At 39.9% G+C, this 12,572-nt stretch overlaps 1 protein-coding gene across 14 annotated transcripts in view; it reads right to left on the reverse strand.

Annotated features, from left to right (window-relative positions):
* EVI5 (ecotropic viral integration site 5) overlaps positions 1–12,572 on the reverse strand; it is a 161,732-nt gene that overhangs the window by 23,856 nt on the left and 125,304 nt on the right. For all 14 annotated transcript variants that reach the window (XM_006021827.2, XM_006021826.3, XM_006021832.2 and 11 more), the window contains one exon: positions 7,566–7,661. In XM_006021827.2, coding sequence (XP_006021889.1) covers positions 7,566–7,661 — 96 coding nt within the window. The remainder of the gene's footprint in view (positions 1–7,565; positions 7,662–12,572) is intronic.

Genomic DNA, 12,572 nt, shown 5'->3' on the forward strand with positions numbered 1-12,572 from the left:
AAACAGATTAACCATATCAACGTAGAGCATATTATTACTGTTTAAAATGTACAGCTCATTATCTATTACTTCCTTAGGGACACTAGTAAGGGAATCAGTTCTGTGAATTTAACCACTACTACCAACAGGGTTAACAAAGCTTCTTTTATGACGGGGTGAGCAAAATACGGCTCGCAGGCCACATCTGGCCTGCCAGCTGATTGGATCTGGCTTGCAGGGAGGCACCCAGTAATTAATTGCATCAGGCCTCGTTGGTGGCTGTCTCTGGTGTGCTCTGCATGAGGCCAAGTCTTGGCTGGGGCAGAGAGCGCTGTCCTCCCAGCCTCTCTTGCTGGAGGGCACCCCCCTGCCAGCAGACAGCTTCTGAGCAAGGATGCTGCTGCTGCTGCCGCCACCAAGAGAACTGCTGGGCTCCCCCAGCCTCTAGCAACTCCTCCTCCTGTGCCTGCTGGAGCGCTCTGGGCAGCAGATGGGGAGGGGAAGCTACAGCATCGAGGGGAGTGGAGTGGGCTCTGCCAGCAGCTCACTCAGGTCCTGCTCATGCTGGGCAGGGGAGCACGTGGATGAAGCGAGGATGGGCATGAAGGAGCTCGGCTGCTCACAACGCCCTGTGGAGCAGGCATGGGACAGGCGGGGGGCGGGGAGCAGGAGCAGCAGGAGCCAATGTGAACTTGGTGCAGCCCCACCAGGTAGGCACATGAGATAGAAGCAACAGCACCAGAAGCCTCTGCTGCAGCCCCACCAGGCAGGTGTGGGACAGAGACCAAGAGACCTGGTGGTGCCAGGCTCAGCTCTCTGCCACCCCTCCCCTCTCACAGGGGCGTCTCTTGCTACCCACCAGCGGCAACTGCTTTGGTGCCCTTTGCAGCACGCTGTGAGCCAAGCAGGCAGCGCTGATCCCCCTGCCCTTCCCCCATCCATGGAGGGGCTGGGTTCAGCCACATCACAAACAGCAAGCAGGGGGGAAGCCCCCCACGTGTGCACACACACCCAACCCACCCACAATACAGGCATGCACCCATGCCCCTTCACACACCCTACCCCCTACTATACCCATCCAACGGTCCCAAACACCCCACCCACACACCTCACCATATACATCCCACACACATACCCATACCCTGACCCCCACCATACTCACACCCCAACTCCCACCATGCCCATACACAGAAACACCTCAACCACAAAACCCCCCACACCCTCTACACACATCCACACATATACCCACACTTATACACCCACACCCCCTCACACACTGCACCCCATCATACCCACACACACATGCAAGTTCTACACATCCCACACCCCCACATATATACCCCACCCATACCCCCTCCACACACACCACCTGCAATATACCCACACCCCACACACATATCCAGCAGTCCTACAAACCCCACACCTCAACCACACCCACATACACCCCACACCCACACACTCTTCCTACACCTGCACCGCACTCACACCCCACACACAATATACAAGGAAACCCCACTGCCAAAAGGAGTACTTCCTGGGCAAGGGGAGAAACTTCCAGTGGCAAAGGTCAGGGGTTTGGGTGCGAGACTTCTGGTTACAAGATGGCGACCAGGGGGCAGGGCACCTGCCAAGGGGCAGGGCTACCTTTGCTGCCTCACTAAAACTCATTAAGCGGCCCTGCAGCCAAAATAATTGCTGCCCCATTTTATGATCTAAGTTAGAAGGGGACAGTCCCTTGAAGTAACCCTAATGATAAGAGCATAGGAGGAAACTGGAGACTTTTTCAGGCAGGAAAGACTTGGAAGGGAAGAAGGAAATGGGAACAGGCTTTGCCCTGCTGAATATAATATGTCTAATGGCCAAGTCTAGAGGCTGTTAATAGTGCTGAAGGATATTCAGGTCTGAACAAGGGACAATCCAAAATACAAGTAGATTTTTACACTACAATTCCAACCTGCAACACTAAATCTTTAAGGAGTCAACTTATAAAACTAGATGCCCAATAAAGTGACCTGACCAGGAGGAATAAGTGTATTGCACTCATACTCTAAAAAGTACTCGTGTAAGTTTACTCTGTAAACAGCAGATTGAATTTACACAAGTGCTTTTTACAGTAGGGGTTTTAAGGGAAAAAATTCTGAAGTAGAATAATGGCCATCTTTACTTCCCTATACACAGTTCATTCCTGCAGCTGCGCTGCTCACTTAGAAAATAGTTAAAGGACAGAACATGATTGGCTGTCCTGTAAAGAGTTTAAAGTGGTATTTGTTTGATGCACAGCAGAATTAATGCTTGCATTAACAAGCTCTTAGACTCTTAACAAGCTATGGCAAGTGAAATGACTAAATGGGGAGAATACTTGGGTTAGACATTTGTGAGTAATTTGTGTATTAGTTAATTGTTTGAGTAAAATTTTATTTGCTGTGAGAATTTAAAGATACCAGTTTTTAATAAACCTTGCCACAGTTGAACAACTAAAAATTATGGGTATTTTCAAGTACTCTTTAGATGAACTTCTTTGTGTTCTCTTAGGAAAGATATTCGTACAAAGAGAAGAGACCCATAATATTGACCATGTCTCCAGTGTTCTTGTACTCTGGGAGTTGAAAACCAAAGTAAAAATGCCAATTTATAATCCAGCATACAAATGAAATTACTGGCTAGATGTAAAGGAAACAGAAGGATACCAATTTATAAGAAAATTCAGGTATTAAAAATAATTTGTCTATTTATAACTAAATTATTGCAATTGAAAGATTAGAAAAAACTTGTACATTTTTCAGTTCCATTACTTGTGTATTTGACAATGTGTGTAATCAGTTCAGTTTTCTATGGTATCTTGCCAGTTTCCTGCATGTGGGTGTGTTTTACCCAACAACAGGGAAGGACAAATAATTTGAATTTACTGCACATAAGACTTCTTAAAACCACAGCCTGGTCTTGAGACTGGACCGGTGAGTTACTCTTTCTCCACAGCATCCTAAACTTAGTATTTCATACCCTTCTGTACAGCCCTCCCAAATAAGCCCTGGAGCTGCACTACAGTTTCAGTCAAGATACTTCTACAATGCACCCAGATGGGATTAAATACAAACCAGAGGCTTCCTCTTATAAGAAATCTTGTAGCATTCATTCAAATGATCTATTTCCTTAGAGATCAGAAGTCTGTCATCTGTAGAAACACTTTTTGTACCTCATTCTTGCTAAGAAAGACGGAAAAGTAAAAGAGTGAAGTTAGGAGAGACCATAGAACTGTCAACCAAATTCAGACTTCGAAAACATCACATCTGGTAGGACTTGGTGAAATGTGCAGAGACTGCCAACTGGATGTTTTGCAGACCTCTTTGGAGACTACTATGCTAAGTTGTAGTTAGCATAGTTGTAGTCTGCTAAGTTGTAGTTTTGAGGTCTGATACTTGACGCCATTAGATTTCCAGCTCTCTGATAAGCTTTTATACTAGTAGATCAGAACCTCATAGAGGAGATCTCTTAGGATCCTCTGAGGTCCTTGCTTTTATCAGCACAGGAAAGAAACAAAGAAGATGACTTCCTAAAGGGCTTGTCCTGTCCTGGTCATATGCATTGCCTCTGCAGGGATCTAGACAGTGCTATTGGTGAGTTCTTACAGGATGAGGTGGTTGAGGGACACCTCCTCTTTTCCCCACCCCAAATGAGAGCAATGTTCTGGCTTAGGTAGCATAAAGTAAATTAAGTAAAATATCTATGGATTGGGAGCCTGGAAGATTGATCTACAGAAAAAAATGCAGGATGGGCAAATACCAGATAATGCAGTAAGCTCAATAACTGTTCTGGCTCACTAATGGCAATCAAAAAACCCAGGAAAAACAGTTGGAGATGAAGTATAAAGATGACTATTATTTCAAAAGAATGGTCCATAAGGAGTTCCAGACCAGAAGTTCAGGTTTCAGTTAACAGGAGCCCTAATATGATGGTATTTAGAATCTGGTATTAAAATGAAGTAGTTCTAGATCAGAAATAGCCAACGTTTTTGACAGGAATGCTGCAAAATAAGCCTTGTGAGCTCCCCAGTTGCCACTCCAATGCCCTTCCTCTGCCTGATCCACTGCTCTGCTTTCTGCTTTCCCCATCTGCTGCTGTACTGCCTGTCCCTTCCCCAGTCTGCAATGTGCCACATACAGAGGCTGCCCATGCCAACTGTGGGATCTGTCAGAGGTTTGTCACCCCTGTTCTAAATATTCATTTTTTCAGTCAACACCAATACCTAGGTGGTGGATAACAATGAGGCTAGTTCTGGGAACTGCCTTTGTGAGAGGGGGGTCCTGGGTGGGGTGATGGGTGCAGAAATAGCCACTACCACAGCTGGGGCTAATCACAGTGCTGCAATTGATAGCACAACAATCGGTGCCGCACCAAGCATTGCACAGCTGCCCAGGATGCAGAGCCACCTGGCTATGCTTCTGGATACCTACTACACATGGTAAATCCTAGAGCTGCTTTAAAATGATTTAGTCCGTAATCTCATGTACTGAATCCTCTGTTAGACCAACTACTTTTCCACTATAAAATGATTTTTTACCTAGATTTCCTGTGGTAAACACTTCAATATTGTTACTAGTTTGGGGGGGGGGGGGGGGGGGGAGGGAAGCTAAACTAAAACAAACAATAAGCACTTATGCTTGTGTCTCTATTCCACCTGAAGCCCACTGAAGACGCATTGAACCAGAGTCTCTGATGATGATAGCTGGCATAGTTAAACTGAAGTCAGTTGGGGTAGCCACTTCATGCTATCTGAAAAATCTACCTCAGGTTTTCTATATGTATGGCTTTTGCTTTCACTTCATGTGTAGCTTATTATCAATAATGTGCACTTAGAGGTAATTTCACATAGATTCCATGAATTCTGCCTAATCCCCTGTGACCATTCAAGCTGTTTGAGAGGTTGTGGTCAACCTGTCATGTACAACATTGCTCTATCTTCAGGAAGATGAATTTGCAAATTCATTCTTAACGTCTCGATGAATTTTTGGAGAAGTACAGTCAAAAGATCAGTTAGCTTAAGAGTAAAGAGTGTAAGCCATTAATGGTGACACAGTTAAAGGACCCTTCCTTTCAGTACAGAGTTTTATTAGGAATTTCTATAGTTCATGGATACCTGCCAATTCTACAAAGAAACAATTTTGAACACTGAGGACCTAAAAAGGCAATTTTATTCTTCATATTACTCCTGCTTTAAGATTTTTTCTGCAAGAAAAGAAATGCAAGGAAAGTTATTTCCTTAGCAGTTAAACAGAGGCTAATTCAACACTTCTTAGTACTACTGGTTTTAACATGCATACACTAAATGTATTCTGGTCTTCAATCACCTACTGCTACCAAATATTTAAGTGGGAATTCAAAATAAAAGGGATCGTGTAAAAAATATTCTACCTGCATAAACTTTCATTTAAAATAGCTTTTGAGATATACTTAGTAGTAATTTACTTAGTAGTATATAACAACTTTATTATAATGAAGAATAAAAACACGTTGCCATTGATTTTAGGAAGATAGTTATTCAAAGGCTTGAAGGCCATTCACATGAAAAATGTGTTGCTAACACCTTTAAATGTTTAATTCTACAGAACTAAAGGCTTGTCTACACACAGACTTATTGTTGCCAGTTAGTTGCTCCCAAATAACTCCTTGCATGGACACTTTTATTCTACAATAAGAATGCCTGATTCCTACTTAACCACCCACTTTGGAAATACATTGAAGCACTCTGGGTATTCTGTATATCACAATGTAATATTGTGTTAAGGTACCCCAGCTAGTTCAGGCACTGAAAGCAACAGAACTATGTTAGTGCAGTATTACACCTGGGCTAACATGCTATACTGCTCCTATTATCTGAAAAAGCTCAAGCAGAGCCAACTAGGGAATCCATACTATATTGTCTGGTGTAGACATACCCTCCAATTCTGGAACAAGAATCCACACATGGAATTATTCATGGAACAGCTACTGTGCTTTGAATTTACATCCTACTATAACTGGCATTAACTGAGGGAAGATATGACCCTAACGGTATTTCTAGTTGCTTAATATTAATATATTTCTAAACAGACTCGCCAGCGGTAAGTCTAGGTAATTATAATTTACCCCATAAACTCCGTCCTTATTCTAAGCCACTCATATTAACTTACATCCATTTTTGCCTTTAGTAGTTTGCTACACCCTGGTGCGGTTTTGTCAAAAATGTTACTCAACCATTTGACTTTCACCAGACAGTTATAAAGAGAAAGTTGTATTCACCTAACACTTGTCCAAAAAGTGATAAACTAATATTCATTGGTTTCTTCTCCCTTTTTGTCCCTGCACACTGTTTAATCTTCCAGAGTAAGACACTATCCCTTAGCTGCTCCTAAAGGTTTTGCACAACATACATATCCCAGAAATTCTGAAAGCAAGAAGACTGCTGAAAGATGGGATTATAAGGAAGTTAACTGTATCCATTTAAACATATTACAATTCTTTAATGCTAGAAGGCAGGGTATTGATTTTAAATTTATTTTTAAGTGAATTTAATGCTTGCTAAAGGTGCTGGACTGATGGGCTCAAGAGACTGAAGTCCTTTATCTACAGTACAAAGAGCACTACAAGATTCACTACTATATTATAATCCTCAAGGGACTGGTCTTAAAAAGGCTGAGCCTTTTAAGATGGTGTCTACTAGTACACTACATACACGTTATGAAAACCCGAACAGCAGCATGGTATAAGTGATGTGATTATTTAAGGTAAAAACGTCAGGAACAGTAAGGCAACTGAGAGAGTTAATATTGTAGAACAATGCAATCCATTCAGATATTAAGATAATCAAAGCTATGTATTTGGAAAGTGTGCAGAAGTAGTCCAAAACAGCAGAGATGACTGGGTATGTTGCACCATTGCACAGGGTTTAGATAAAGAAATTTCTTCACAATATGAGATAAACTGAAATGAACCAGTCAGTGTTTGGGTTACATAAGCCTTTGCACTCTTCTGATCTTTCTAGTTAACAGAAAATTGCCATGATCATATCAAGGAAATCTGAAGAAAGGAATTTCATAGGTTAAGGTTTTGACAGTTTTTAAAACTAAGAAATCTGTTAACTGACATTAAGCAAGCATCCTTTTTAGCAATCTCAGTAATACTACCATACAAAAAACCTTTCCACACAACGGTAAATACCACAAATCTGCACATGGACTCTATGATGGCACAATGCAGTATTGTTTAATTGAGTTAACCTTATAAGCATAGCAGTGCCTAATGCATATAACAGCAACATATTCAATTCTTCCCTATAATCTCATGAAAATTCAGAAAAAATGGGTGTGTAATTCCTAGGCTCAGCATTTATTTATCATTAGGTAAAAGATTTAATCAATACAAATAGTGATTCCTTACACTTTATCAAAAAAGGACTAAGTTCAGAAAAACTAGAATGTTATATTTATAATACTAGGTTAAAGGAATGTTATAATGAAGCTGTAATAGTCGATTATAATCAGCAAGAACTGCTGTGCTTACAAAATAGTAGGATTTAAAGTGAGCAAAGATGGCAGTATTTTATCACTTACCTCCTGCTTCAGTTCTGCTATCTGATCTTTCAGTTCTCTAATATACTGGTTACAGTCAGATTTATTAAGCTGCCCTTGAATTTTTCCTTCTTCTTTCTGTTTTTATTAAGAGCAAAAGAAACCATATTAATAATCTTCATCGTTATATATAGTTTTATTTTAAGAGACTGAATGATTCAAGCATATAGGATACAGAACTTTTTACTTCTAGCCACTTGTTTAAATCTGACTTAGGCTGGCAGGAACCAAAAGTTGTTATCTGTAAAGATGGTACAGTGCCTTGTGTAACATTTTAGTTGTCAGTTTCTAGTGAACAGCAAGCATCTACAGTCACATAGCCATTATCTTGCTTTCTGTGTCAAACTGAGAAAAATTTTACTTTCCTTTTATTTTGGGATATATGGCAGGGAATAATCACACTTGCCAAACATTAAGTCCCTTTAATTGAAGTTTCTATGGAATTCCTAGTTTAAGTAGGGGAGGGTTTCACCCTAAATGTGATGCATACAAGAATCTGGAGGTGAGGCACTGAAGTGTGTATGACAGAGTCGGTCTGTCTGTACCTTCCATGTCACCAGGGCTGGGCCACAATTTTTTGGGGCCCCCTGCAAGAGATTGTTTGATTTGGCCCTGCAAGTGGCCAAAGAAGCCAGTGGTAGCATTGGCAGTGGGGGGTGGTGAGTAGGTGGATGTGAAGCTGGGAGTGGTTGCGACAGTGGTGGGGGTGGCGAGAGGCTGCATATGGAGCCGGTGGCAGCGGCAACGCGGAGTGCGTTGGCTGCGGGGCCCCCTGCAGCCGCAGGCTCCTCAGCATGGAATGGGCCAGCCCTGCCTGTCACAAACACAACAGTGCCTGCAACTGCTGGGGTTAGGGAGGAGCCTGGAACTAGCCTTATTTTCCTTCTTTGCATCCAACAAAGTAAGCTGATGCTTATATCTCTCTGATGTAGTTAGTCTATAAGGTGCAAAATCTACCCTGGCCCTCTGACAAGCCTTGTTTCACCACAGGCAGCCACAGCTCCCAAGTACAGAAGAGATTTTAGCTGTACAGGTTTGAGAGCTTGTAGTGCTAGAACCTTATCAATTAAGATACCCATAATTTTGCGCCCTACTGAACCAAAGCTTGTGGTAGATCTCTCCCCTTTCAATTTGATAGGCATAGTGCATGGGACTGGCCTCTTCCCCATGGTTTTCTGTTCCACTGAAAACAATAGTAAGCAGTGACTAATATTTCAGTAATGGTGGAGTGCCCCTAGTAGCAAAGTAACATCCATCTTTGGCATCAGCACCTTATATCTCTTTGTATATTATAGAAAATGTCTGTCTGAACAGGTAGAAACTGAATAGAATGGATAAGATTGGATTTTCTACCCACTACTACACTTTAATGAATTACAGCTCTGCCTCCAACCTCTTTACATGCATGAAAATGTAAGGAATAAATCAGTCATTTGTCAGAAAAAGGTTTCCAAAAAAAGATTAGAGATTGGATATCTTGCAGGTCTCATTTTTAAATAATTGTAACTTTAACAAATTCAATTAAAATTCTCAGAAAAACGTGTTCTTTACACACAAATGAGTAGCTATAAACAGAATGGTGTAATTTAAAGGATGGCATTTAAAAAAAAAATCAGAGTATCAACCCAATTTAAAACTCAATAATTTGTGCCCTGGAGCTTTTGAATAAAATTGGTAATGAATGAACTGTATAACAAATACAGTTTTAAATGACACAAGTGTTACTGGTTTGATTTATTAAGTATATTAAGATGCAGTGTTAATTCCTATAAAAGCAGAAGTTATTTGCTTATCAATCATTTTGTCCCAGTAAAGATGTTCAGGGGTACTTTAACTTGCCTTTTTAATGTCAGATAAATATGAAGTTTAAGCATTAAATTTTTAATGGTTATTTACAGTCTACATTTCTGCAAACAATTAGAAAGCTAAAGTATAAAACATTTTTGATAATTTAGGACTATAAATGAGAAGAAAGTAAAAATCAAAAGCTGATTTAAAAGTTAAAAAGTATAAATAAATGAATTAATCTATTTTAAAATAATTTCTCTCCATTTTGTTTGCACCGTTTCACAGCAGACTCAGGTTGCAACTCACATCCAGTTTAATTCCCTTTAAAGTGGTGCTACTCAATTAGGGAGTGAAGAGAAAGGGAAGTTTTAGTTATTCTTCAAAAAAAAAAAACCCACAAAAACAAAACACAAAGTGAAAAGTATTTATAGGGTGTTTTTTTTATAGATACCTATGAAATATTAAATTTATAACATAACAGATACCAGAAAATTGAGGGCAAGATCAGCAGGCTGAGCTCATGCTAGTGAGCTTTCAAATTTAGTGGCATTCATAACAGAAGGAGCCTCCAAGACGCTTTTTATCTTAGATCTTATCAGGCAGAAGGCCCAGAAGGCCAGGCAAGATGACACCTAACAATCTTGTGCAGATTGATTGCAGGCCATTTCATTCAGCAGAGCACATAGCCATCCAATGAGTTGAGAGATAGTTAGCCAAGTTAGTATGAAGACAGGCAGAAGGCAAGGTCAACCTACATTGCCTTCGGCTTGACTTCAGACTAACATGGCTCTCTCTCTCTCTCTAGATCCTACCAGCTGTCAGTATTTTAGATGCAATTTCTGAACTCTGTAAAATTATATATCCTTTACCATCATGCTCTTGGATACTCTACATCTGATATTTAAATCTAACAGTAATTAAACAGCTCTGCAAGCAGAATTATACAGTCAATTCCCTCCTTTATCCTCAGCATTTATTTGTCCAGCCTATTTTAAAAGCAAACAAAACTCAAAATTCGACTGTCCCCTCTATGGAAGTCTTCCTACCATTTTTAATATAAATAATAAGCAGAAACTGCTAAATTTTACACCAAGAGCACCGGAAAAGTGGAAAAAATAAAAACCTAGACTGCACTCTGGAAGCGAGGCAGCTCAGGTCTCTACATAAAACTTTATTATCTCACTTTATCAGGAATCAACTATTAGCTCAGGCCATCTTATGTTAGAACAACTCCTTGTAATAACAGAAATATGAAGGAGTATCACTGTTCTTAAGCCAGTTTGGCATTTCTATTAAATTTGTTTTTCTCAAATACCATGTAAGTTACACGATCCATAAACCATGCTATTACACAGCAACATTAAACTGAGGGAGGGCTCTACTATGAATAATGAATATGCATCCCTTTTAGTATAGTCAACAGATCTTTGACTAACAGATTTTTACTGCTTTTCATGCTTTGTAATGGTACAGTTAGCAGCTGTGACAAAATGAGCTGGATTTTATTTCTTTGTGAGCAGTAGAATTATTTACCTTATTCCAAATCAGTTACTTGGATCTCACTAAACACATAATTAATTAGGTTCTTAGAATGCTCACTACAGGCAATAATACAAGGGAAGGAATGGTTCCGGCTTGTCTTTCAGATTTTACAGAATGTGAAGACCTGCTAATTAGGAGAGCATCTCTCATAGTACTATGCATATTGAACATGGAGGTAATTGATACAAAGGGGAAAGCCCACAATATTTTCTACAGAGTCACTTTACAAAGAATCATTCTGTAACTTCCTCTTGCAACACAAAACACAGCAAGTCAGATGTCAGTACACTTGGCTTGTTGCAAAAAGCATTGGATAATTCTAGTTTCAGTTACTTATGGCCTTGTGTTTTATTACAAGCTACTACAAATACAAATGGTTGAATTGTAAGGCTACAGTAAGGTATAAAATAACATTATAGGACAAAGTAAAGAAGCCTTCATGACTGCAGATATTTTTTTTCCTAAATAATATTAAGAAAAAAATATTTTATTGGGGCTTTCTCCCTGGGTACAAATCATTAAAAAATGCACTTTTATAGTTAAACATTTAGAAACTGGTTTATCAATGTTAGATAGATGGTTTACCCAATCATCTGATGTATTTAGAGCCATTTTATGCAAATAGCAAGCTGTCAACATGTTGGAAAATACCCAGGCACAGGACAAAATTATTACTCTAAAAATTATTTTTCATCTTAAAAGACAGTAATACACCCTTGTCTCTAACCAATGGATAAGCTGAACAGACAGTTTTACACTTTTCAAAATAATTTATAGAAATTAACTTGGACCAATTATGGTCGACCTGTAACTTACTCAAATTATGCTCTCAGGAACCATGATAAGATGCCATTAATACACTTTCCTTATATTCTGGTGCAAATAGAACATTTTAGTTGTTACCTGAGAAACTATTTAGCTACCCAGATATTTTACTTGACTTGAGCTCAGCTGTTTTCTAGTAGTTTCCACATGGTAGCTTCTGACAAGCATTCTGAGTGGGGAAGCAACTACTATGACGTTTGCGAGAGAGACAGTTTGAAACAGTTCTTTCAGGCTTCGTACTTTAAGGCAGCACAAGCAAATATCAAATGAAAAAAGTTGAAAAATTAATAAGAGGTTCTTAGCACACCTGTAAACAGGCTGAGAAATAAACTTGTACATCTAAGATCCAAAAAAAAGTGCGTGTGTGCATATTCATCTGTTAGATCAATCCAAAAAATTTAAATTGTAACCTAGTTAAAAATTGCGTTAAATATTTCAGGGTCTCGACGTGCTTAAAAGAAAAATGAGGCATTTATACAGACACTTTAAACTACCAACGAATTGTATAACTGTCCCTTGAAACCCTTACTGTACTACTGTTAGGTTGTCCTCTATTTAGTCTATATGGGTTCTTATATTGTAGTACCTGACCTCCTCTTCAATAGTGCATAAGCTACATGACTATGGGTCTACCCAAGTCGTGGTAAATGAAAGGAATTTATGTGGGCCACTTGCTGAGCTGATTTTGCAGCCTTTTGTGGCAAGTCCACCCCTCACTGCTGATTGGTTAAAAGGGCTGTCCGTGATGCGGCCCCACCCCTTGCTGAGAACTGGTGGAGAGGGGCAGGGCTACATGATATACACCCCTCTCAGCCAAGCAGCAGCAAGCAGCGG

The sequence above is a fragment of the Alligator sinensis genome, unplaced genomic scaffold (assembly GCF_000455745.1).
Source record: "Alligator sinensis unplaced genomic scaffold, ASM45574v1 scaffold199_1, whole genome shotgun sequence".
Classification (NCBI taxonomy): Eukaryota; Metazoa; Chordata; order Crocodylia; family Alligatoridae; genus Alligator; species Alligator sinensis.